The sequence below is a fragment of the Populus trichocarpa genome, chromosome 16 (genome assembly GCF_000002775.5).
Source record: "Populus trichocarpa isolate Nisqually-1 chromosome 16, P.trichocarpa_v4.1, whole genome shotgun sequence".
Taxonomy (NCBI): domain Eukaryota; kingdom Viridiplantae; phylum Streptophyta; class Magnoliopsida; order Malpighiales; family Salicaceae; genus Populus; species Populus trichocarpa.
In genome coordinates, this window is record NC_037300.2 from 3,100,275 (window position 1) to 3,126,678 (window position 26,404).

A 26,404-nucleotide genomic window follows, 5' to 3' on the forward strand; every position below is an offset into this window, starting at 1 on the left:
AATGCGCATGTTGTTTTTCTTCCTGGGACCTCATATAGGCCCCCACTGGATATAGTAATTTTCAATTTGGTGTCTGAACTAATTTCTCCCTCAATTGGATCCTCATTGAAGAATTCATGAATTCACTTATTCTGAATGTAAATAATTGACACATTAAGTGCGATATCTTCAAGCATAGATGTTATCTTAAGTAAGATACGTTTGGTGTAAAAAATTTGAATTTTTTTTTTTAAAAAAAAAAATTTATATATTTTCAGATTATTTTGATGTATTGATATTAAAAATAATTTTAAAAAATAAAAAAAAATTATTTTAATATATTTCTAAGTAAAAAATACTTTGAACTGTCATTGCGAGTTTTTTGTATTTTAGTGTAAATAGTTATTTTTTAAAATATTTTTTATTTGAAAATTTATTAAAAAATATTATTTTAAAAAAATTAAATCTTTTAACGCACAGCTTAGATTTTTTAAAAACATCAAAAAAAAATTATTTTTTTAATAAACATGCGGCGGCAGCTTTGCCTAACAGGAGTAGCTAAAGGAAGAAATTTAGGAAAAGTAGGGTTTTATTCTTTTTATGTGACCTGGTGCGATCACCACCTGGTTCAAAAACTGACAGCCCCGAGACCGGCTTGGTTAGAGGTCGGGCGGGGCCTATGGGCCAAAAATCCCTGTCCAGGCCCGCCCGTTATGATTCGGATCAGGACAGGCTGACCTGGTAGCCCATGAACAGGTCTAATCTCAACGAAGAAAAGGTCTCGATATGATACTACAATCTCAAAATATGTTTGGGTGTAAGAAATAATTTAGAAAACATTGGAGGGTACCTCTTGCAATTAACTAAGAATGCTTTTGACATTGGATTCATGGACACACTATTCACTCTCGTGCACTGGCCGCTCAGCAACCAGAGCTCCATACTTGGCTCCAACCGAACCTATCGAAAGACAAGAAACCTTGCACCTGAATCTGCAAGTTTCACTTGTCAGTAACTGAACTCAAAAAACCCACCATTCTAACAAGGTAAGAAAGTCGACAAAAACTATTGTAGTCATTGGAACTTCTGTTGTGCTTATTTTTTGAATCTCTATCAAGCTCCAGACGTTATTTCTTTCAAGTTAGCCATGAACCATTTGCACAAACTCCAAATTTTGAAAAGGGTTTCTCCCAATTTTTTTGGTAGATGCAGAAACCCAATATGGCAAGTGGGTTCTTTGTGCTACATTGTAGAAAACCCTAGGTTCTATGGGACAAAAACAACGGTTCAAACTGAGAATTTGGATAGAAATTTGATAGGTAATGATCAAAGCATTAGCAAAATCTCTGATGCAGCTAGAAGGGAAGCCCAGGCTTCAACTGCATTACTGGAGTATTTGCACTCCACTAGAACTTTTCAGTTTTTGGATGCCGAGCATATGAGCAAATACTCACCTGTTTTTGTTAAAAACCTACTAAAGAAGGTTAATATTGATGCAGATATTAGGCGGTCCATTACCCGTTACTTGCGTTACCACCCGATTAATGAATTTGAGATTTTCTTTGAGAGTATGGGTTTAAAACCTCAAGAGTATAGTTCTCTTCTTCCACGTGATCTGATGTATTTGAGTGATGATGATTTGCTGCTTGAGAATTATCATGTGATGTGTAATTATGGGATTGCGAGAAATAAGATGGGAAAGATTTATAAGGAAGCAACAGAAGTTTTTCGATATGATTATGGGGTCCTGGCATTGAAACTCAAAGCTTATGAGAAGCTGGGGCTTAGCTCTTCTTTTATAGCGAAGGTGGTTGTCCGTAGCCCTGATCTTTTGATTGGAGATGCGAACATTGACTTTATCAAGATATTGGAGTTATTGAGGAAAGGGGGACTTGAGTACCGTAGAATTGAGAAGCTTTTGTCGGATAAGAGCACTTACAACTGGAGCCAGTTGCTTTCACTTCTAAACTTATTTGGCAAGGCAGGTTACAATGATGAGCAGTTAAGTGAGCTGATAAGCCAAAAGCCATGGATTCTGCGTGAGGATTCAGTGGATAGGGCTCTTTTGCTAATCGGGTTCCTGCTTAAATTTGGATCCACGATGAACCAGATATGTTCCTTGTTTCTGCAGTTTCCCAAGGTACAGGTTGAGAAATTTGCCTCAAATTTGAGGCATTGCTTTCTGTTCTTGAATGAGATCAATATGGAGGCATATGAGATTGGGAAGCTTTTTCGTTCTCACCCTATATTTATAGGTTCATTTACGTTGAAGAAAACCAACAGTTTGCTTTCCCGTCTGAATGCTGGGAAGAAGCGAATTTGTGAAGTCATCCAGGAGAATCCAGAAATTATGAAGAAATGGGTGAAGGGATCAAAAATTGAATGGTTACCAGACTCGGGTGAGGAACTAAGATCTCAAATGCTGAAGACTAAGTTCTTCTTAGACTTGGGATTTGTAGAGAACTCAGATGAAATGAAAAGAGCACTTAAGGTTTTCCGGGGCAGAGGAGCAGAGCTTCAAGAGAGATTTGATTGTCTTGTGATAGCTGGTTTGGATAGAAAGGATGTTTGTGAAATGATAAAAGTATCCCCTCAAATTCTTAATCAGAAAAAGGAAGTTATTGAAATGAAGATTGATTTTCTCATAAATGATTTGGGTTTTCCCATATCATCTTTGGTCAGATTCCCTTCCTATCTCTCTTACACAATGCAAAGAGCTAAGCTTAGGTTAACAATGTATAATTGGCTCAAAGAGCAGGGAAAAGTTAATCCTATGCTTTCCTTCAGCACTATAGTTGGTTGCACAGATAATGTGTTCCTTAGTCAGTATGTAGATCGTCATCCTAGAGGCCCAGAAATTTGGGAGGATTTAAAGAAAGAAATTTGTTCTGCATAGAAGCTATCTGCTGCACATAACTTGTATTTCCATGCTTCTGCCTCTGTTAATTGGCTAGTCTGAAGATGTTTGATTCTTTTATTCTTACAAGCCGGAAATTTTTATTGATGTTGTTGAATTCAGACATCTTATATTGAAGATAATACACCTTTTTTCTCTCCTGAGTTCTCCTGGAGCACCTTCTACATATCCTGCACAATCTCAAATTTCCTATGTACCAGCTGCCATGGAGAAAGACCCCTTCTACTTTGACCAGTAACCTCTGGGAATGGCAGGTAGTCATACTACCTTCATAAACAATGAGCTGTTTGCAGTGGAATCTTGAAGTTGGTTGTGTATTTGGTGGGGTGGTTTTAATTTGGGTTTTGTCTTGAATACTGTGCTTAACTGTAAACAATGCACGCATATTTAAACAGTGTTTTTATAAAACGAGGAGACAGCATTTATGCCTATTTATTCAACTGTGAATTTTTTATTCATGATGTCATTATCTTATTTTCCCTTTTTGCATGCAGAGTTTGGTTTTGTGCTTTTGTTACATGCAAGACAGTGGAAGCTGCAAAGAGGGCCACAGATGAGATGCACAAGGTGCTTGGAGTAAATCTGTTAATAATTCGTCAACTGGTCCTAACAGTGTGCCTTTTCCTTTTTTGTTGTTCTATACATGATGATTCCTTAGAAAAGGGAATTTCTCAATCAACATGAACTACTGATTTTTTTTATTTTCTATTTGCCTTTTTTGCACAAATGCTTTTGTACTGTACTTAGATTCAAGGCATCAACAAAAGGTTATATTGGAATACACTATCTTTCTCCATTTCAAATGCAGCAAGCCATAGAAGAAAGGTTAAGTATGATAATAAGAACATTGTACTTGCAGAATGAAGTCTATAAGGAGTGAAAAAGTGTCTCCGAAAGACATTAATATAATGAGCTACAGACAGTTTCTTGCTGAATTGAGGTTGTGGATTTAAGCTTCTGAGTTTTAGAAGCTTTTATAAAATATCTTTGCTGCTGCAGTTTGGACAGTATCTGATATCCCCTCCACAGTAGATAATAATTAGGGACTATGGAGTCAAATGGCCTGATTTGGAAATTGAGGGTCTGGAACTCATCCAAACTTCACCTTCAACTACGATTTTCTTTGGTGTCAACTTGATGCATAGAAAAGGATTCTTCTTTTATTCTTATTGATAATGCAATATCTACCAACTATATTTAGAGGCTCTCAAGTTCTAAACAATAGATGTATCTTGAATGTCATGTTTTATAAATGAGTTGTGAATTACGCACATGCTACCCAAATGATCAACATCAGATTCCTTGTCGATCTTAATTTATTGCTACCTTCATAAAGAGAAACCTTTTCTGTTGTTTTGGTTGCAGGAATGAACTATTATTGTGAAGCGTTCCTATACCCCCAAGAGCAAATCTAGACAAATGCCGTTATCTGCACCAACTGCAGCAGCAGGATGGATGCAGCAGTTCAAGCATCTGCTGACAGCGTTACCCATGTAGTGCACTTATCCTCAGAAATTTGCATCACATCCTAATCTTTCTAATCCAAGCCCTCCAGTAGAGTTGCAATGAAGAGAACTCGTGCTTCCCCAATGCTGTGGTTAATGTCATCAAGTAGAGTTGTGATGATTTGATGACATAGCAAGTCCTGGGAACCTTAGAATGGCTAAGAAACCGAAATTTCGATACTTGATGTATTCTTTTTTCCTTTCCATTTTACCCTCTCAATGCATTATAATTATTAACCGGGTAATTTTAGGCAACAACATGAATTTCCCCATTGCAATGTATCTTTATACTTTCTAATTGGGACCTGTTTTTTTCTGTACAATATTATTGACAGTAAAATATATATTATTCTCAAGTTTTTGTGTGATAGTAATAAGATGAGGAAATTGTACCTTTTGTGATAAAAATGATGATATTGATGATCGTAGTCAGTTGTTGTGGTGATGGTATTGGTGGCAATTATGATAAAATAATGATTACTTTAATAATAAGTTAATTGTGGTGATGGGCAATGATAAAATGATAGTTAAATTAAGCTTTACAGCCTTGTACTACAGAACAACCAAGACATCAATCCAAACCCTAAGAACCCAACCTGACCTCTTCCAACTACTACTTGTGTAGTTTATTTTTCTTAATTTCCCTTTTAATTAGGGGCTTGTCAGATTATTATTTTTTGAAAAGAAAAATTAACAGGTGACATCAAGCTAGGCAAATAACAGGACAAAATAATTGAATATTTGTCTCTATTGAAATTAAGCTTGACTCATAAATCAAGAACCAAATTGATGATGCATTTCTAATCATGGGGGCCATGGTGCGTCGACTCCAGTCAATCATTTTTGGCGTAGAAAACTTGGGTAAGGCATGAGGAAGAAAGGAAGGCGGCCAAAACCAAATTTGTTTCTTGCCATGAAAAGCTCACACACATAAACTGGAAGTAGTTTTACTGGAGGCAATGATATTGTGGTCAGTCAGAATGAAACGGAGGCTTTGCGGTATCATCTTTTATCTATAAGCATGTATAAGTTAGTTTGTGTTGCAAATCAAATCGTTGTGATACTTAAGGGAAAAAACTGAAGGTTTTTAGAATTATCAAGAAAGAAAGGGGAGGAAGGCAAGCAAAACACAATCGACTGTGGCAGTTCACAGTGTTTTTGTGAGATACCACATAGGTTCGTTTGGCGTCGGTCACGGTGAAGATTGTGTTACTGGCAGTGGCGCTTTCAGGATAGGGTGAAGGCTGTGGGAAGAAAAGGAGAGAAGGGTAGATCCTTTGCGATTCTCTGTTGTGCGTCAACCCCATTCTTAGTCACAGCACCCCTTTTGAAGTCTCGAAACTTTCATTTTACAGCTTTTGTGCTGGTTTCCTTACTTTTAAAATTTAAATGGTTTTCATCGATTAGACTGGAACTATTAGGGCTTTTCTTACATGTCCAGCCTTGATTGTGGAGGTGGCTCTTCATTTGAATTGTCTTTTGCTTATCTCTGTGAGCCTCTTTGCAGATTATTTTCCATTAGCAACATCGCAGGGGAGGTGATCTCTATTTCCAAAATGCTGTTAGAGAGCTCTTATTTGCTGATTGTTTCTATGACAGCAGGAGCAACAAGAGCTGGCACATAGTAGAAAAAGAAAAGGAAAGGGTTGATGATCTTTGAGCTGATGGGCTTTACACATAAACCGTTGCCTTACCTATAGATCAACAAGCCTCCGTTAATAAACTTTGAACAAATTCAGAAAAGGGTCAGCAAAATTGCTGCTGCTGCTGGCAGGTAATGGAGTTTCAAGTGTATTCTCATTTCAGAGCTTCTGCCATATTATTATTATTCACATGTCCGTTCTATCCCCAAAGTTCTAACATATCTCTTATATCTCCTACGTATTTAACTCGACACAGCAATCAAACACTACCTAAATAACATTGATTATTGATATGAAGCTGGAAGCAATATCATCCCCTAGTCCTAAACTTCTGATTGATCAGCATTACGTCCTGCTTCTACATGTAAAACGTATCAGTGTTGCACGATTGTTTAAAACCATAGTGGAAGTCAAAACAAAATCAATCCAAATAAGTTTCAGGGGGGAAAGTCATAATGAATATTCGATCAGCTCTTTATTAATCAAATCTAGCAGTCTATTAACCTTATAATTATTTTTAAAAAAAAAACAATCTGATATAGTGCCAAGAAAAAAACTTTTTTTCTTAACTAGAAATTTGATTAGCTAATACTAGTTTCTCCACTTGCGCTATGTGCTACGTTGCGGGTTGATAAAAAAACTTTGAACATTAAAAAAGAATTCTAGGCGGAACTATCTGATATTTTTATCAAACCAGGCCTAACAACCTAACAAGCTAATCTTGAATTATCCCGTCCCAACTCATTGTCTTCCCCAAATTTTAAATTAATCATATAAAAATTGGCTCGACATAATTTAGCTGAATTGATAAGTTCAAAAATAACTTGGATAACCAATAAAAAATATAGTTTAGTTTAAAAAAAATCAATATGATATTTTTTTAAAATATAGAGATGAAAATATATTATATAGATCCGGGTTTCCTAACTTAAACTATCAAACCCGTAACTTAGATCATGGACTCTACAAAATTTTAAAAAAAAATTTTAAAAAAAAATTATTTTTTACCTAATGATATGATAACTAAAATAAATATTCGCAAAATTGAATATCAACCAAAATATTTATTTGACATTGCAATAACCTCATAAAAACTAAACTAAAATAAATTATGAAAATCAATTTAAAATCGCCTAAATATTAAATGATAAAATTAAAAAACAAAATCTAAAAAAATTCAATCGAAAGAAAAAAAAAATAGAAGATGGAATTTTAAAAAAACTATTTGATATTATTGTTAAACCCGACACAACAAATCAATCTTAAAATCTTATGACCCGACTCTTTGTCTAGCCTAGATTGCCTATCATAGTTCTAAAATTAACTCATGATAATTTTTTTTTTAATGGTCTATTTATAGTTGATAAATTTCGTGGGTGTTTGGCATTGTAGGTTTTTTTTTGGGTTGCAATTTAAAAATAAAAAATAGGTTTTAAAAAAATTACTTTAGTTGTGTTTTGTTTTTAAATAGGTTTAAAAAAATATATGTTGGTTAAAAATGTTATGAGATAGGTTTTTACATACAAAATAAATAAAAGACATGTCTCTATGAATAAAAGAACATGTTATTTTAGTTTTACAAAACCAAGATTTAAATAAAATAGGTGTGTTTATTATTGGAGTACTTGAAAATATATTAAAATAATTTTTTTTATATTATTTTTTGTTTTTTATATTAACATATTAAAACCAATAAAAAATTCTAAAAAATATTAATTTAATATTTTTTAAAGTAAATATATTTTTAAAATATATTTAAATATTTTTTCAAACGCAAAACAAGCACTGAAAGGCAAAAAAAAAATTAGCCTTTTAAAATTAGAAGTCTTAAAGTCATGGGGTAAAGTGTAATAGGAAAAAGGGTGAAGTGTAGGAAGAAAGTTTGAGGATGCCTTCATAGCTTTGTTTTATGCTATTGAGGCAAAAATAGCCTCTCTCCAATCTCCATTTAGCTTTCATCCTCCATAAACCCTTGAGGAGTGAGGACTTGCCGTTCTGCAGCCCGTTCCAAGTTCCATGCTTTGCTCCACTGAACCAGTTAGAGAGAGAAGAAATACTGCCCCCCTATATCTCCCAATCTCTCTTAGCAATCACTAAACTCACCAAGCCTGCCACACTAATAAGGTAAGAAACTCTCCAAGAAACTCGCTTTTATACATTTCTAGTGAATTTATCTTACTTTAGCCTTTCTTTTTGTTTGTTAACTCTCTAGCTATCACCATTCTTCATTTCTCATCAAAATAGCCATGACCCACTTTGGCAAATTTAAAATTTTCAAATGGGTTTCATCCAATTTTGTTGGTAGCAACAAAACCCCGTTGTCCTCAATGGTGTCATTATTCAACATTGCAGAAAACCCTAGGTTCTATAGTACCAAGAGGATAGTTCAAACTGAAAATGGACAAAGCATAAGCCCAGTTTCTAGGACAGAAGCCCAGGCTGCGTTATTAGAATATCTGCACTTCACTAGAAACATACAGTTTACGGATGCAGAGAATATGAGTAAAAATTCACCTCATTTTCTTGAAAAGTTATTAGCAAAGGTTGATATTGATGCAAATATTGGGCAGTCCATTACCCGTTACTTGTGTTTTCACCCTATTAATGAATTTGAGCCTTTCTTTGAGAGTTTGGGTCTAAAACCTCATGATTATAATCCTCTTCTTCCACGTGATCTGATGTTTTTATGTGACGATGATTTACTTTTAGAGAATTATCATGTTTTGTGTAATTATGGGATTGCAAGAAGTAAGATAGGAAAGATTTATAAGGAAGCCGCGGAAGTTTTCGGGTATGATTATGGGGTCTTGGTGCTGAAACTAAAAGCTTATGAGGAATTGGGGCTTGGCCAGTCTTTTATGATGAAGTTGGTTGTCTGTAGCCCTTATCTTTTGATTGGAGAGGTGAATGCAGACTTTGTCAAGGTATTAGAGATATTGAGAAAAGAGGGAGTTGATATCAGTAGGATTGAGGAGCATTTGTCTGAGAAGAGTTCTTATGACTGGAGCAAGTTGCTTGCACTGCTCAACTTATTTAGGCATGCAGGTTACAATGAGGAGCAGCTAGGTGGACTCATAAGCCGGCATCTGGGGATTTTCTTTGAGGATTCAGTGGATAGGATATATTTGCTAATTGGTTTCCTCCTCAAATTTGGATCCACGATGAATCAGATATGTTCTATGTTTTTGCAGTTTCCACAAATGGAATTTGAGGAATTCTTTTCAAATTTAAGGCATTGCTTTCTGTTCTTGAAAGAGATCCAGATGGAGGCACATGAGATTCGGAATATTTTCCATTCTCACCCTCTAATGCTTGGTTCATGTAGATTGAAGAAACCTAACACATTGCGTTTAGCCTTACATGCTGCGGATAAGAGAATGTGTGAAGTCATCCAAGAGAGCCCACAAGTTTTGAAGAAATGGGTGATGGGATCAAAAGTTGAACGATTGCAAAACTTGATACTAAAATCACGGATGCAGAAGACCAAGTTCTTGTTGGACTTGGGAATTGTAGATGACTCAAATGAAATAGGAAAAGCACTTAAGGTTTTCCGGGGCAGTGGAGCAAAGATCCAAGAGAGGTTTGATTGTATTGTGGAAGCTGGTTTGAGCAGAAAAGATGTTTGTGAAATGATAAAAGCATCTCCTCAAATTCTTAACCAAACGAAAGATGTTCTTGAAATGAAGATTGATTTTCTTGTAAATAAGGTGGGTTATCCAGTATCATATTTGGTCACTTTCCCATCCTATCTTAATTACACAATGGAAAGAGTGGAGCTTAGGTTAGCAATGTATAATTGGCTCAGGGATCAAGGAAAATCTGTGCCCATGCTTTCCTTGAGCACTGTAATTTCTCTCTCAGATAAAAAGTTCATTAATGAGTATGTAAATAGTCATCGTAGAGGCCCTGAAATTTGGCAGAATTTGAAGAAAGAAATTTATGCTGAATAAAAAGCCACTAGCTGGACCTAGCTTGCACTTCTTTTGTTCTGTCCATTGACAGGGAAGTTGCGAAGATCTTTGATTTTGTAACTTCTATCTTTGATTTTGTTACTTCTACTGGCAGAAAAATTTCCGTCTATCTTTGATTGAGGTGTCGGACTGATCAACAACAAGGGGAATTAATCTTGCATAGATTCAAAAAGAAAAAAGGAAAAAAGGAAAAAAAAAGGTCATGTTATGCTCTTACATAGTAATATTTGTTAGTTTAAATATTTGTAAACACCCATAGTTTATTTATTTTAATGATAACAACTATTAGTGGATTTAATATGCATATCAAAAGTTTTAATATTGTAAAATGTTTTTCACATCAATCTGATACAATATTGACCCTTGGATGCAAATATGACTTGAAGATGTCTAAGCTAATATAATCTAAGTTTTTATATAATTTAATTTGGCATTGCAAAAATAAATTTTATTCTAAATTATTTTCATTTGTGGAATTTTACCATCCAAAATATTTTTATTGCCTAAACATTTACATAGTGAAAAATACAGTGAGAAAAATTATTTAATCAAATATATTTTTTTATTATCAATCAATTCATTATAAATGAAAAACATGAATTGTATCACATGTGCTCTTGCACTTTTAATCACCAAAAAGCTTTTTATCCATTTTTACCTAAAAAGAATTGTTTACGAGAGCTCTATCTAAATTTGTTTTGTGTTTCGTTTATAAACCTGGTAATGATTCGAAAATCAGATTTGTCTTGTACAATTGCACTTGCGAAGGTCAGCCCTTATCATGCTTGAGTGTCGCGGGCTGGCAACTCTTTAGCTGAAACTAAAAATGTGATTGCAAGTAAAGAAAGAATCAGGAGCCACTCTGTGTGGTCGGTCCGCAATGATTGCTTGCAGCGGCGGGAGGGCTCGCTGATGGGGGCCTCAAGGATGTTGTTGAGAATGTAGGACCATTGATAGAAACATATAATACCAGTTAGTTGATGATAGGAAGCTAGTCTTGCAAGAAATTCTTGGGTTGCGGTCGTTAAAAAGTGTTTTTTTAAAAAAATAAATTTTTATTTATTTATTTTAGTTTTAAATTAATATTTTTTTATGTTGTTAGATGATTTTGATGTATTGATGTTAAAAATAATTTTTTAAAAATAAAAAATATATATATTATTTTAATACATTTTTATTAACTACCGATAGATTTCATATATTTTTGATATTGTTATTATTTTTACTATTGCGGATTAAAAAAATAAGGTTATAAAAAACACTTTTAATTGTGATTTTTTATTTATAAAAATAGGTTTAAAAAATATGTGTGTTCGTTAAAACTATAGTTTTATGAATTTTTATATGCAAAATAAATAAGAAAATATCTTCATAAAAAAAAACATGTTATTTTAGTTTTTATAAAACCAAAAATTGAAATAAATTTATGTATTAATACTATTTAGTTAATCAAATGGTTTTTATATATGATTAGACAAAACACAGGAGGTACACAATACCAAATATTCTTTTCATATATCTTATATGAGTTCTACAGTTTGATTTAACAAGAATAATAAGAAGGGACATTAAGCTAGCATTAAAATTATATTGTACCAAAGTGTAAACAACTGATGGATCAGAGACCCAAGAAATTCCTGCTCCTTTACACAAATGCCTTAGAATGGCAGGAAAATCCTTTCTTCTTTCATTTTTTTTGCTCAGCTGAAAATTAAACAGAAGAACTAAACAATAAGAAACACAATGCCCATAGAATCAGCTAGCAAGAGGCTACTTAGTCCATCTGGAGGCTACTCCCATATAGAAACTTTACTCAATCTTTTTGGCTGAATTATTAGCCAAATAATCAGCACATGAGTTTGCTTCCCTAAGTGAATAGAGAATATCAATCTCCCAATGTCCCTTCAACATCTCCCTAATATCCATGATGAGAGAACTAAACTTATAAAAAAGAGATACATCATCACGCATGAGTCCGACGGCATCCATCGAGCGAGAGTTACAAAGTACTTTCCTCTCTGTTTATTTATTTATTTTTATTTTTTTGGCCTTTTAAGATTAGAAGTCTTAAAGTCATGGAGTAAAGTGTAATAGGTAGAAAGTTTGAGGATGCCACTATAGCTTAGTTTTATGCTATTGAGGCAAAAATAGCCTCTCCCCGATCCCTATTTAGCTTTCATCCTTCATAAACCCGTGAGGAGTGAGGACTTGCCGCTCTGCAGCCCCTTCCAAGTTCCATGCTTTGCTCCACTGAACCAGATAGAAAGGGAGGAAATCCTGCCCCCTGTATCTCAAAATCTCTCTTAGAAATCACTAAACTCACCAAGCCTACCACACTACCAAGGTAAGAAACTCGCTTTTATACATTTCTAGTGAACTTATCATACTTTAGCCTTTCTTTTTGTTTGTTAACTCTCTAGCTATCACCGCTCTTCATTTCTCATCAAAATAACCATGACCCATTTTGGCAAATTTAAGATTTTCAATTGGGTTTCTTCCAATTTTGTTGGTAGCAACAAAACCCCGTTGTCCTCAATGATGTCATTATTCAACATTGCAGAAAGCCCTATGTTCTATAGGACCAAGAGGATAGTTCAAGCTGAAAATGGACAAAGCATAAACCCAGTTTCTAGGACAGCAGCCCAAACTGCGTTATTAGAGTATCTGTACGTCACTAGAAACATACAGTTTACGGATGCAGATAATATGAGTAAAAATTCACCTCATTTTCTTGAAAAGTTATTAGCAAAGGTTGATATTGATGCAGATATCGGGCATTCCATTACCCGTTTCTTGTGTTTTCACCCTATTAATGAATTTGAGCCTTTCTTTGAGAGTTTGGGTCTAAAACCTCGTGATTATAATCCTCTTCTTCCACGTGATCTGATGTTTTTATGTGACGATGATTTACTTTTAGAGAATTATCATGTTTTGTGTAATTATGGGATTGCAAGAAGTAAGATAGGAAAGATTTATAAGGAAGCCACGGAAGTTTTCGGGTATGATTATGGGGTCTTGGTGCTGAAACTAAAAGCTTATGAGGAATTGGGGCTTGTTCAGTCTTTTATGATGAAGTTGGTTGTTTGTAGCCCTTATCTTTTGATTGGAGAGGTGAATGCAGACTTTATCAAGGTATTAGAGATATTGAGAAAAGAGGGAGTTGATATCAGTGGGATAGAGGAGCATTTGTCCGAGAAGAGTTCTTATGACTGGAGCAAGTTGCTTGCACTGCTCAACTTATTTAGGCATGCAGGTTACAATGAGAAGCAGCTAGGTGGACTCATAAGCCAGCATCTGGCAATTTTCTTTGAGGATTCAGTGGATAGGATATATTTGCTAATCGGTTTCCTCCTCAAATTTGGATCCACGATGAATCAGATATGTTCTATGTTTTTGTGGTTCCCGCAAATGGAATTTGAGGAATTCTTTTCAAATTTAAGGCATTGCTTTCTGTTCTTGAATGAGATCCAGATGGAGGCACATGAGATTCAGAGTATTTTCCGTTCTCACCCACTAATGCTTGGTTCATGTAGATTGAAGAAACCCAACACATTGCGTTTAGCCTTGCATGCTGCAGAGAAGAGAATGTGTGAAGTCATCCAAGAGAGCCCACAAGTTTTGAAGAAATGGGTGATGGGATCAAAAGTTAAACGATTGCCAAACTTGAGACTTAAATCACGGAAGCTGAAGACCAAGTTCTTGCTGGACTTGGGAATTGTAGATAACTCAAATAAAATAGGAAAAGCACTCAAGGTTTTCCGGGGCAGTGGAGAAAAGTTCCAAGAGAGGTTTGATTGTATTGTGGAAGCTGGTGTGAGCAGAAAAGATGTTTGTGAAATGATAAAAGCATCTCCTCAAATTCTTGGCCAATCGAAAGATGTTCTTGAAATGAAGATTGATTTTCTTGTAAATAAGGTGGGTTATCCAGTATCATATTTGGTCACTTTCCCATCATATCTTAATTTCACAACGCAAAGAGTGGAGCTTAGGTTAGCAATGTATAATTGGCTCAAAGATCAAGGAAAATCTGTGCCCATGCTTTCCTTGAGAAGTTTAATTTCTCTCTCAGATAAAAAGTTCATTAATGAGTATGTAAATAGTCATCCTAGAGGCCCTGAAATTTGGCAGAATTTGAAGAAAGAAATTTATGCTGAATAAAAAGCCTATAAAAAGTTCATTTATACTTTCCTTGATGAGTTTTTCTTGTTAGTTTTCACTTCTTCTGTCACTCTTTCCATAAGAACAGAATGTCTCAAGTGATTTTAGGCGAGGATTGTTGAATTTTCATGCATCCCTATTCTCTAGCATTGTACTAAATTCGTTGCCCGCGCTTCACCGCGGAACTTGATCTTAGTTTGCTTGGTGCTTGGTGCTTGGATAGAAAAGAACATCTTTTTATTTTCTTTCTTGTGATTCTAGTGAAGATGTCTATTTAGGGCACTGTTTAGTCTACAACGAACTAAAACAACATAAACAGCTATGTCGTTCGGAATGTTGAATGGGATTCATCTTTGAAAAATTCTTCTGAGCCTAATAGAATAGAATTCTGTATTTAAAATATTTACAATTCAGAAAACAAAATGCATTGCAAGGATGCCACCCAAATTTTTAAAACTGTTGCTAAGATAGACCCAAAAATGCTGGAACAAACAAAGGAATCAGTCTTGTCGCAGCAACAACAAATCAAAAGGCACAAACTTTTTGCATAGAAACTTGTTGAATGAACTGATCTTCCCTATGATTTATGATTCGTATTAGCAAAGTGTTAGATTAAAAAAAACAAAAAGTCTAAAATCATCTTGTAGATTTTAATGAAACTCAGACATATGAAAGGAAACAACTCACATGCAAGAAACACATGGCAATCTAAAAAGGCAAATGAAAAAACATATATTCATGCAAAATAAATGAAAGTACTTCAATAATACAACATTTAACTAATTAAAATACCATAATATATAAACATATCTCATTCATTTATCTACATTTATGTTGTCTATTGGATGATCCGGGCTCATAAACAGAATGATTGGATCCAGCTCTTGCACCTTCTTGAGTGGCTTTGTTCTCTGTCACAACATTATTGATAATTAATCTCTCTCCAAAAATTTCAAGTCTAGTGAAGCAAGCATTAGACCACCAGAACACGTAGGTATAATTTTATAACTTTTGTTTTCTTCGTCAATATTACAAAGTACAAATGTAGCCTCTCAACCCTCCTGTAGAATAAAGCCAACCTAATATTAATAAAACATTAATGTAAATTAAAATATCAATAAATAAAATCCAATGTTTAAGATGAATTAAATATAAAAAATTTAGATTAATTATAGTTTTTTGAATCTGTTAGGCATGTTACTTGTACTATATGTATCCAGATAGAGAAGTTTGCTCGAGATCCATAGTAATGACCCAACGTATGATACTCATGTACCAAATAAAATAATCTTAATTTGTAATCACACGATGCATCTTTGTAAATATTTCATTTCTTTGTGCATCTTACTATAATTCATAAGTTTCATGACGGCTTAACCAGTCATAATCATTATTTTTATCATGACGAGTTGTGGCCTGCAAAGCATCACTCGTATCGATTTCGACTGGAATGTGTTATTTGTAGTTGAACTGGTGCATTACTTCTTCAAAAAGTGTTGGGGCAGCGGCGACAACAAAGGTGACAATGGATTTTAAACTTAAAAACATCCAAGGATACTTAGAGACTAGGATAAGTTTGATTTTTGATTGTTTGAAGAGCAAAATAAAAGTGTTTGGTAAGTTTTTTAAAAAGATAAGTGGTGAGGGTGTCAGTTGGTTTGGGGAGAGATGATGTTGTGTCTAATCTATATGTTCTTTGATATGAAGAAGAGTTTAAATTTAATCGATGTCGCGCTTCTGAAACACGATATATTAAGTTGTCGTGTTTAGAAATTGTGATATTTAATAAATATTGCTATTTAGAAGTGTAATAAGGTGAAAATGTATTATTTCATTAATTTTTTAAAAAAATATTATTTCATCCAAACTTTAAATTTATCTTGCTAAATTTGAAAGAAAAACAAACTCTTTCTAAAAAAAAATTCATCGAACAAGAAAATTTTGGTCATATTGAAGCTGTAGCCAATTTAGGGGTAAATGGATTCGTCACATTTTGAATCTCTCCCGTTTATTATTTACAAAAACCTCCTTTGATTTTTAAAATTATTTACATAAGAATATAAATACAAAACAGTAACCAAACACACCTAATTTATTAAATTACTAGGTGATGATGTTTGCCTTTGGTTCAAGAGAGTGCTGGGAGCTGGTCGAATTGTGTTTCTAGAAAATCTTGAATTTTTTTTTTAAAATTAATTTTTTTATTGTTTTAATGTATTAATATTAAAAATAAATTTAAAAAAATATTATTTTAATATATTTCTAAATAAAAAAAATATTTTAAAAAGATATTCATACTACAGTTCTAAACACAATCCGGCACAACGGGGATTTAATAATTGGAATACCCGGCAGATTATGATTTTTAAGATCATCAGTATGCTTGAAAACGTATATGCAACAAATGGAAATCATTTGGATTTTGATTATAGCCAATTTCATTTTGTATTGCAAACCTAACCAGCAGCACATGTTAGTAGTGCTTCGGGTCCCTTCCCGGAGCTTAGATGTGACAAATTAAAGATGATGGAAATCTTGAAAAGACAAGAAATACCATTTTCTTCTACCACCATTTATTCTCTTTTGTTTGAGAATACCTTTGCCATGAGCTTATAATATATTTTTTAAAGTATATGTAAGGTGTCTGAAAAATATAGTAATAATTATTTTTTAAAATATTTTTTTAATATATTGAAATGTTGTTTTTTTATTTTTAAAAAAATATTTTTAATTTTATAACATTAAAACAATTAAAAAACATAAAAAAATAATAAAAATTAATTTTTTAAAAAACATGATTTCATTAATTTTTTTTCTAAACGGTAATTTAAAAGTAAATAGCTGAGATGAAAACAGTTTTCACCTGGTTAGGCTTTGGTAAACAAAGGGTACATTTTATTGAATGTTTGGGAACGCGGTTTAACCCGCGTTCCTAAAAAATTTAAATTTTTTTTGTTAAAATTTAATATGATTTGTATGTTTTGGATCGTTTTGATGTGCTGATATCAAAAATGATTTTTAAAAAATGAAAAAACATCATTGGCATGTATTTTAGCACGAAAAATTATTTAAAAAGCAGCCACAAACACACTATCAATCAAGCTCTTAGTCTAACCAAGGGGTACGGTGTTTTTACAAATGCACCAAATAACTAACTACAGATAAAAAAACCCAAACCATCGAATTTCCAAAACAATACCTCGTACTGCGCTTTTTTTCCTGTTCAACTTCGGTGGGTCTTTCCCCGTTATAACATAGTTTGGTAAATAGATTACGGGGAAAAAAAATCTAAACTAAACTTTAAATATTAGTTTTGTACATGATCATTTAGAATAAATTAAAAGCCAAAATATATATCTCATATAAATTAATTTATATTTATAAAAAAATTATAAATATACAATGATCAAGAAAGAAAAAAATATCTAAATTGGTATGGCAAGAAAAAAAATAATAAATAATAGATCATTGGAAACATACCAAAATTTTATTTTTAAACCATGGCTTCAAATATCACCAACCAATATTGTAATTAATTAAAAATTTTGTTTTGAGATAATTTAAGATTAAAATAGTTTAAAAGTTTTATTCATGATTAATTTTAGGAGGATCCCAAAGGGGTGTCAAGGGGCGCGTTTTATCCGGAGTTTAAAATTATTTATATTAAAAATAATTTTTAAAAAACTAAAAAAAATATTATTTTAATATATTTTTAAAATAAATAAAATATCTTTAAAAATATCATAACTATTTTAAAGAAATAAAGAAAAAAAGACCGACCCCGGATCATCCGATTTCCAAAACAAGACCTCGTACTGCGCTTTTTTGGCTGTTCAACTCTGGTTCACTGTACACGAACCTAGGATGGGATGGGAAGTGTCATTCTTACCTCTTACATTACCAATGAGAGAGAGAGAGAGAGAGCCCCTTGGTGGTGGTATGGGCATCCTCACCTCGCCTGTGCTTCACTCTCTTATTTCCGCAGCCAAATCCGCCATATCCATCTTCTTCATGGAGAGAGGAACTCCCCCTCCTTTCTGGGCAAGCCACGCGCTATCAGAGTTTTGTGTAATAAAAAAGAAAGAAATTTTTTATTTTTTTTTATAAATTAAGTGTTTTGTTTATACGAGAAACCCCGCTGTCGGAGGGGAAAGGACTTTAAATATATATATCCTTCTAAAATGTGGCATCTCGAGTATTTGAATCTATCAAGAGGCTCGCAATTTGGTGATCCAACTGGGATAACAATTTTTTGGAGTTTTAATTGAGAATTGTTCTCAAATATTTCAGACAGTGTTTGAGAATATGATGGAATGCGAGAGGAAGGAAAAAGAGGGAGAAGAAAGTGCAGCTGCTAGTGGGTTCTAGAAGAACTAGCTCAATTTTATTTCATATTTTATGTATAGTTTTCAATTTATTCCCATGGGTTTAATTACTCTCTACTTATTTTTAGTTTTTTTAATCATTATCTAGATCTATTATTTTAAAAGATATCTCAATGTAAACTAATAATAAACATGCATCATGAAAGAACAAACATAGCTGTATGTTTAGAAGATTAGACAGGGTCGAATTCAGTGTTTTTTAAAGTTTTTTTTAATTATTTTTAGTTTTATTTTTTAATATCATGTTTGTCGTGTATTTGCATTCGTTATTTTTTTTATAGTTTTATATTGATTTCATGTTTTGAGTCATGAATTTAATGAATTTATCAGAATTGACTCAAGTTTTTTTATATATTACTTTTTATTAATTTATTTTTAAATTTTAAACCTTCAAACTTTATTCGTATAAGAATTAAATTTCATAATTTTATTCAATTTGTTTTTTATGGAATTATCTTGGTCTCATGATTAAGTCATGTATTTGGCTTACTGGCTTGAATAAACTTAAGTCATTTTTTTTAAAATTTCATCCTTCAATATTTTATTTATTAAGAATTAAGATTTTTTTTTTTTTGCTTTCTATGTGATCATTCCATTGTCATTTAATTTTTGTCTTATTTACAAATAAGACTATATAGATCTTTTAAGAAAATTGAATGAGTATATCTCCATGATATTTGTAAGCTTTTTTCCTTTGCTAATCATTGTCCATTTTTTCTCTTGATTTGTTGTCAATGTTTTTTTTTTCTAATTATATTATTAAATTAATCAAGTTTATCGAACTCAAACAAATTAATTTCCCGAATCTCATGTTTTATTGCTTCTTTAAAATGTTGGTATCACTTTAATATATTTTTTTTACATTGTTTTATTCCATTTGCTTTTCACGGAGTTATCTTGATCTCATGACTAGGTCATAAATTTGACTTACTGGTTCGGATAGACCGAAGTTGTTTTTTTTCCTTTTTATTTTTTTTCTTAGTTTTATCATTCGATATTTTATTTGTTGAGAATTGAGATTCAATTTCCTTTTTATTTTGCTTTTTATGCAATCATCTCATTCTCATTTAATTTTTTTTGTTTACAAATAAGATTATGGAGACCTTTTAAGAATATCAAAATGATATATTTCCATGACATTTGCAAGCTTTTTTCTTTTGCATTAAATTTGTCAGATTTTTTATCTTGATTTATTATCAATTTTTTTTCTAATCATATTATTAAATTAACCAAATTTATTGAACTCAATTGAATCAATTACCCGAATCTCATATTTTCTTGCTTTTTTAAAAATGTTAGCATCACTTTAATATTTTTTTTATGTTTTAAAAATATATCCAGCTCGCGAAGTAGCACGGGCCACCTATCTAGTAGATACTAGATAAATATCTCTTCAATTATCAAAAAATTAAAAGGGAATTAGTTAAAATTTGCGGAGCAAGACTCAATTTATAGTGTATTGCTATAGTGAATTGATGTTTTTACCTTCCATAATGCAAGCCAAGTGAGACTATAATAAAGGGTAAAATAGTTTTTTTTCGAGGTTTAATTAGCATTTTTAAATTGAATAGGAGAAATCAGTCTCTTTATATTTTTGTTGCACGATAGAATTACTAATTTGCCATTAAAATAAAAATAATTGCATGGTTTGTAGGGACTTCATGGTCTTTTTCTTTTTCTTTCAAAACAAATAAAAGACTAAACTACCCTTGAAAGAGAAAGAACTAAACATGTTGTTAGGTGCATTTTGTCATGGTTTTCTTTTATTCTCAATTTACATGACAAAAAATATTATTAAAAAGATAAAGTGATTGACGTGCGTTAGTGGACATCATCTGCGCCTTTCAAACATTACATTCAGCGACGTTCGATGTTAAAAAATGGCCAATCATTGTATCCCATGAAAACACCATGTGGTGGCGCAACTGATAGTGTGGAGGTTCAATTCATGGTGGTTTGTTGGTGGCAAATGTTTTTCTCTGCCCCCTCTTTTCTCTCTTCTACCCTAGGGATTTATGTTTGAATTTTCAAAATTCAATTGTGTCATTTAGTTTGTATTTATTTCAATCTTGACTCTCATTGTTTTGATTGCTATTTGTGTTTATTTTTATGCTTTTTGAAGTTTTTTTTTCAATTTTATCTCTTAGTATTTTATTTTATTTTATCCCATCCGGTCTGAGTTATTTTGATTGCTTTTTTTTTTTAATCATTCTCTTGATTTTTTTTTATCAATCTTGCCCCTCGAACATTTTATTTCATTTAATTTTTGTATCTCATTTTGATTCTTATTCTTTTGATTGTTTTTTTTTTAAATTATTTTCTTAATTTGTTTTGTTTTTCAATTTAACCCCTAATTATTTTCTTTCATTTAGTTTTTGTACTAAATTTAGTACTCATTGTTTTAATTGCTATTTTTTTTTAATGATTAGGAATTTTGCTTCGTTCTTTTTTCATGTTTGCCTTCTATGGGTTAATCATTGTCTCATGATGGGGTCAATGATTTTGAATGTTAGCTCGATTTAGTCAATGATTTTGAATGTTAGCTCGATTTAAGTTCGGTATGTTTTTAGGTCTTTTTTTACAAAATAATTTTTTTTTCAATTTCTTCATTAAACATTGAGTTATTAGGCCTTGACTTTTGTGATTTGTTTCACTTTTATTTTTATGGGGTTATCTGAATCTTGTATTTTGAGCAGCGGGTTAATCTGGTTAACCCGTGTTGACTTGAGTTTTTTTCTTTGATGTTTTTGTTTTTTTTAAATTGATTTTCTTTAAATTTTATTATTTAATATTAACTTATTAAACCTGAGCTTTATAATGTTTTTTGTTTTTATTTCTGGAGGATTATTCCAATCATATGAAATGACATATCAATTAAATTATTCCGGTTTATTCCTGGTAATCATATCGCATGAATATATTTTTTTATTAAATTGAAAATAGTTTAGCTAGCATGAGGACACCGCGTGGCACCTAGTATAATTGAGAGGGAATCACCATCCATCAGTAGAAGAACAAAAGAAATGTACTTCCAAGAACAGGAAAGAAAAAACCCAAGCATAAAACAACAGCTCAGTTGAGGTCAATTCCACCATACCCAAACCTCTAGACAGAGAGTTCAATCGGACAAAAGAAAAAAACAGTAGCAATCAAGAACATCAAAGAAAAAGCAACTCGTATGTGTAAAACGACAGTTGGAGTTTAGTTGGCTTGTGTAAACCAAAAGCTCCCCACAAGTAGAACTCCTCGAGAAGTACCCCCCCTCTCTCTCTCTATACATCTCCATCTGCCTTTTCTCCATTATTTTGGACAGACAATAATACATAGTGAGACTCTCCACTCTCCAGTCTCAAGTCAGCCAGTGTACTACAGTTTTCTGTGCTGGCATGGGCCATTGTCAAATGCCTTCTTTTCACTGCTTTTTATTCTCTTTTTTACCTCCCTCTCTCTCTCTCACCTAAAAAAGAAAAGAAAAACTAAAAAATAGTACTATCTTCCATATCTTTCTTTCTACTAGGAGTTCTATCTTCCATATCTTTCTTTCCCTGTACTTTTCTCTCCTTTTCTACAACCACAAAAACACAACTCAATGACCCACTAAACATTCACACACCATGAATGAACTCTAGGCATTTACTAATGGAAATGGATTCAGGCTCCCTAACCGAGTCAGCTACTTCCAATGCAACTTCTCCGCCAGCTGAGTCTGTTAATGGATTGAAATTTGGTAAGAAGATTTACTTTGAGGATCACGTGGGGGTCGGTGCTCCGGCTAAGAGCGGAACTGGGTCATCCTCATCCGGTTCCGGGTCAGGGTCATCTAGGAAGGCTCAGGGTGGACAGCACCAGCAGCCACCAAGGTGTCAAGTTGAAGGGTGCAAAGTAGATCTGAGTGATGCTAAGACTTACTATTCAAGGCACAAAGTTTGTAGTATGCACTCCAAGTCTCCTAGAGTTATTGTTGCTGGTTTGGTGCAAAGATTTTGCCAGCAATGTAGCAGGTCAGTTTGTCTATGTTTCTTTCTCTCGATGCCCTTACTTTACTTTTTTTTTTTATTCTTTCTGTCTGTTGGGGGTTAATTTTGTTTCTGTTGGGGGTGCTGTTTTTATATTTCTTCCAAGTTATAGCCATGGAACTTTGTTATACCCTATTATTTATGTATGGTGAATTTTCTGTTCTGTTTTATTGAGTGTATCTTTCTCTCTTTTTTTCAAGGAAAATTATTTGTTGGGGAAACCAAGATTATTTACATACAAATAGTATATCTTCATCTTGTGGTAGATAATGTCCTCAGTTTCTTAAGCTATTCAGGTTTTGTATTATGTTGATTGAAGTTTCCTGTACTAGCTTTTCATGAATAAGTGGTAGCTTTCGATGTTTTATCGTTGGCTTTTTTTTTTTTTTGGTGTTAGTCAGTTTCTTGTCATCGCAGCTAGCTATTTGTAAGTTTGTAGCTGTTGATTTTGATGGGCTTTTGGACTTTTTGAATGTAAAGAAAAGTTTTAATCTTTGGTAATCTTTTGGATGTACTAGGCGACCAAATTGGTTATTTTACTTTAAATTTTTTGAATATTGGTAGTTTTGTTGGATCATCCTCGTGAGGTTTTTTGTCTTTGGATGCCTGTCATGGATTAATAATTATTCTGGAAAAAAGTAAGTACTACTGTGGGTAATGCGGCGTTTTCATAGTTACTTTTCTGGGAGTTCAGTAAGTATTCCCTTTCTGAACATTGTATCCATAAATGGTAAATGGTCCTTCCATAGGAGACAGGAAAGCTCATAAATAGATGAAGAGGTCTAATTGACCGTCTTGTTTAATTCTTGGATTTTCTTTTTATGGTTAAAGGAATTTGTTGTGGCAACAGAAACTACATTTTTGGTTGGGGACTTTTAGACATGAAGCTATTGAGCTTCTTCTTATTGGCAGCCAAAGTAAGAAAAACTGAAGAAACCAGCGGATACATGATGTTTGTGCTTCTGCCTTCGTTTAACATGCAAACAAACGTTTCCCACTTGCTCCTCAAGTTATTTTGGTCTCGATGACATGATTTAAGAAGAGGATGCATATCGACTCTGAACTAATTATTCCACCAACTTATCTGTAGTCCTTGAGACTTCATGAATATGAAAGCGAAGGGTCAAGATAGTGTGAAATTGATGGCATTTGCTGTTCTTACACAGCCTGTTCTTGTCTTAAGCGCTGACAGAACAAGTTGGTGAGATTTGTCAATTTTCTACAAACAGGAAGACTTGGAGGGTCTCCTTGGGTGGAATTGTTAAGAGGTTAAATTGTTGCAAATAGTGAAATTTGTCACAGAAATTGGTTTCTAACTCACAATAGTCATCTAGATGAAGTTCATGATGCACATAAATAAGCTTCTCTTATCTACAATATCATCCTGATTGTGAGACTTTCCTCGGTCTGGAGGCAAAATATCCTCACCTTATTGTCCTCCTTTTGCTGTGAGTTCTAACTAGGACCTGTATTTCTGTTTGTTTGCCAAGCTGAGCTGAAGAAATTTGAGTTCTGGGAGCTGGTATATCTGTTATTTATTGTTTTGGATGTGCTTGAAACTCATGTTTAAAAGTATTCTGAAATAAAGTATTTGGTCTTGCTCTTGCTAGTGTCATTGGGACCATTACATATGCATTGAATTGTAACAATTATGAGGCTATACCCAGTCATGTCTATGTCCAGTCCTGGAGATTCCAGTTTTAATATCAAATCCTGTTTGTTTCTATTGTTATATGTAGCTTGATATTGTTGGATTCCTTTCTTGATAAGAGTCTATATCTCATATGTTGGATTCCTTTCTTGATAAGAACAACAGGATGTGTGCGATAATTGGAATTTCAATTTGAAAGATGCTCGTTCTACTGTGTGTGGTCTGCACTTGCAAATCTTTGCCAAGTTTATAAGATACCTCTAAACTAAGGCGCAACACTTCAACTTGGTAGGATAGAAGCCTGCACAGTTGTGTAAAGAATTCGACTGTCAGGAAAGGAGTCTTAAATGTTCCCATCCTAGTTTCAAGTTGTTGCAAAAATCATATGCTGTTGTGCTGAATCCTTGTATTACTTGTTTGTTTGTCAGTTTTTTCCCTGTGCAGAGATAGGTGGTCCTGGTGTTTTCCTATCATTTTCAGTACTAATAGCTTTGTTAGTCTTACCCAGATTTCATCTACTTCCTGAATTTGACCAAGGAAAACGAAGTTGCCGCAGGCGCCTAGCTGGCCATAATGAGCGACGGAGGAAGCCACCATCTGGATCGGTGTTGTCCGCTCGCCATGGCCGATTCTCTCCCTCTTTGTTTGGTGAGACATTACCTGAAGATGTCATTTGCAACGCCCCTTTAGTTTACTTTCTTCCCACCGTCGTAGTTAAACTTTCCATCTTGAGTCTATAACTCAATATTTGATTCTTGCAATGGCAGATAATAGCAGCAGAGCTGGAGGCCTTCTTGTGGACTTTAGTGCATATCCAAGGCATACTGGGAGAGATGGATGGCCTGCAGCAAGGTCTTCTGAGCTTACCCCCGGGAATGATACTGCTGCCACAGGAAGGTCTATATCTCATATGTGGCAGATAAGCTCCCAGAATCCTCCATCCAACCTTTGCTTGCAAGGCTCAACTGGCGGGACTGGCCTTTTCAGTTCAGGAATTCCTCCGGGAGAATGCTTCACAGGAGTTGCTGTTTCAGACTCGAGCTGTGCTCTCTCTCTTCTGTCAAATCAACCATGGGGCTCCACAAACCGAGCATCAAGTCTTGCGGTGAATGACTTGTTTAGTGCCGAAGAGGCACCCGTGGTTCAATCAACAGCTCACCATGGTGCGGCTGTCAATCAGTATCCAATCCCTTGGAGCTTCAAGAGCAATGAAGGAAGTAACAGTTCACATGAGATGTGCCCTGATCTAGGTCTGGGTCAAATTTCAATGCCTCTCAACAGTCAACTTGCTGGTCAGCTCGAGCAGTCTCAACAGAATAGGAGGCAATACATGGACCTCGAGCATTCCAGGGCTTATGACTCTTCAACCCAGCACATCCACTGGTCACTTTAAGTGGCCCTGCCTTATTGGTTGTTAAAGGCTACTCGGATTAATAACTAGGAAGGTGAACTTCTGCCTGATCTTTTGTTTCGGTTAAACCCAGGATGATTACTCTTTGGCTCTTGCCCGTGTTTTGATTGTAACATATAGACAAGCAAGGTGCTGTATTTCTTATGCCAGCTTTAAAGATCGTTGTCAAGAATTATCTATTATGATTGTAGGAGTTCCTTCAAAGATTTTAGGCTATGATGATGGGATCTTGAGCCTAGTTACCCTGCGCAAGGGAACTCGGTGGCTCGCGAGTTCCCATGGCAACTGGCGATTCGATTCTGTTATCTCGGAATGGATATGCCTTTAGCACGTTCTCATTTTCTGGTCTTCTGAAAGAGGGCAGACAGATAGGGATACCTGCAATGACAGGTGATCAGTTACTTCAGCTGACGAGGTTAGCATGAGTTGGACTATAGTGCTCCTGCGTGATCGGTATCTCCGATGTATAAGAAACGTCACAGCCACAGCCACATTCTACCACTTTTCAAGATTGAGAGATGAGGACAGAGGAACCTCAACCTTTTTTTCAAAAAAAAAGTTCTTGACAGAAAAGCCATGATTTGTATTTGTTGTTTTACCAGCCTACTCCGTGGGTCGTAATGATTTTAGCGCAGAAAAAAAAAGAATCAGGTATTCATAATGTTTCTAGATTTTAATCATGAATTAAATGATAGCTTAGATTGATTTGTGAAATCTGCGAGAATAATATTGAAAAAAATAAATTGAAAAATTCAATTATGAATTAAT

At 33.8% G+C, this 26,404-nt stretch overlaps 3 protein-coding genes across 8 annotated transcripts; all 3 read left to right on the plus strand.

Annotated features, from left to right (window-relative positions):
• Positions 1-684: 684 nt before the first annotated feature.
• Positions 685-4,757, plus strand: LOC7468939 (transcription termination factor MTEF18, mitochondrial). Of its 2 annotated transcripts, XM_024587286.2 has the most exons (4): positions 691-1,025; positions 1,479-3,150; positions 3,391-3,463; positions 4,262-4,757. In XM_024587286.2, the coding sequence occupies exon 2, from the start codon at positions 1,550-1,552 to the stop codon at positions 2,873-2,875; it is 1,326 nt and encodes a 441-aa protein (XP_024443054.2). In that variant the 5' UTR covers positions 691-1,025; positions 1,479-1,549; the 3' UTR covers positions 2,876-3,150; positions 3,391-3,463; positions 4,262-4,757. The 2 variants fall into 2 exon arrangements, with proteins under 2 accessions (XP_024443053.2, XP_024443054.2); XM_024587285.2 differs by having other exon boundaries at positions 685-3,150.
• A 3,158-nt stretch (positions 4,758-7,915) lies between these two features.
• Positions 7,916-14,211, plus strand: LOC7468940 (transcription termination factor MTEF18, mitochondrial). 5 transcript variants are annotated; one of them, XM_002322641.4, is made up of 2 exons: positions 7,916-8,947; positions 13,127-14,211. In XM_002322641.4, the coding sequence occupies exons 1-2, from the start codon at positions 8,291-8,293 to the stop codon at positions 14,171-14,173; spliced, it is 1,704 nt and encodes a 567-aa protein (XP_002322677.4). In that variant the 5' UTR covers positions 7,916-8,290; the 3' UTR covers positions 14,174-14,211. The 5 variants fall into 5 exon arrangements, with proteins under 5 accessions (XP_002322677.4, XP_002322676.4, XP_052304110.1 ...); XM_002322640.4 differs by having other exon boundaries at positions 7,917-9,825; positions 14,005-14,211; XM_052448150.1 differs by having other exon boundaries at positions 7,917-9,380; positions 13,560-14,211.
• A 7,651-nt stretch (positions 14,212-21,862) lies between these two features.
• LOC7468942 (squamosa promoter-binding-like protein 9) lies at positions 21,863-25,818 on the plus strand. Its single transcript, XM_002322642.4, has 3 exons — positions 21,863-22,559; positions 24,734-24,873; positions 24,993-25,818. The coding sequence occupies exons 1-3, from the start codon at positions 22,177-22,179 to the stop codon at positions 25,616-25,618; spliced, it is 1,149 nt and encodes a 382-aa protein (XP_002322678.3). The 5' UTR covers positions 21,863-22,176; the 3' UTR covers positions 25,619-25,818.
• Positions 25,819-26,404: the final 586 nt, after the last annotated feature.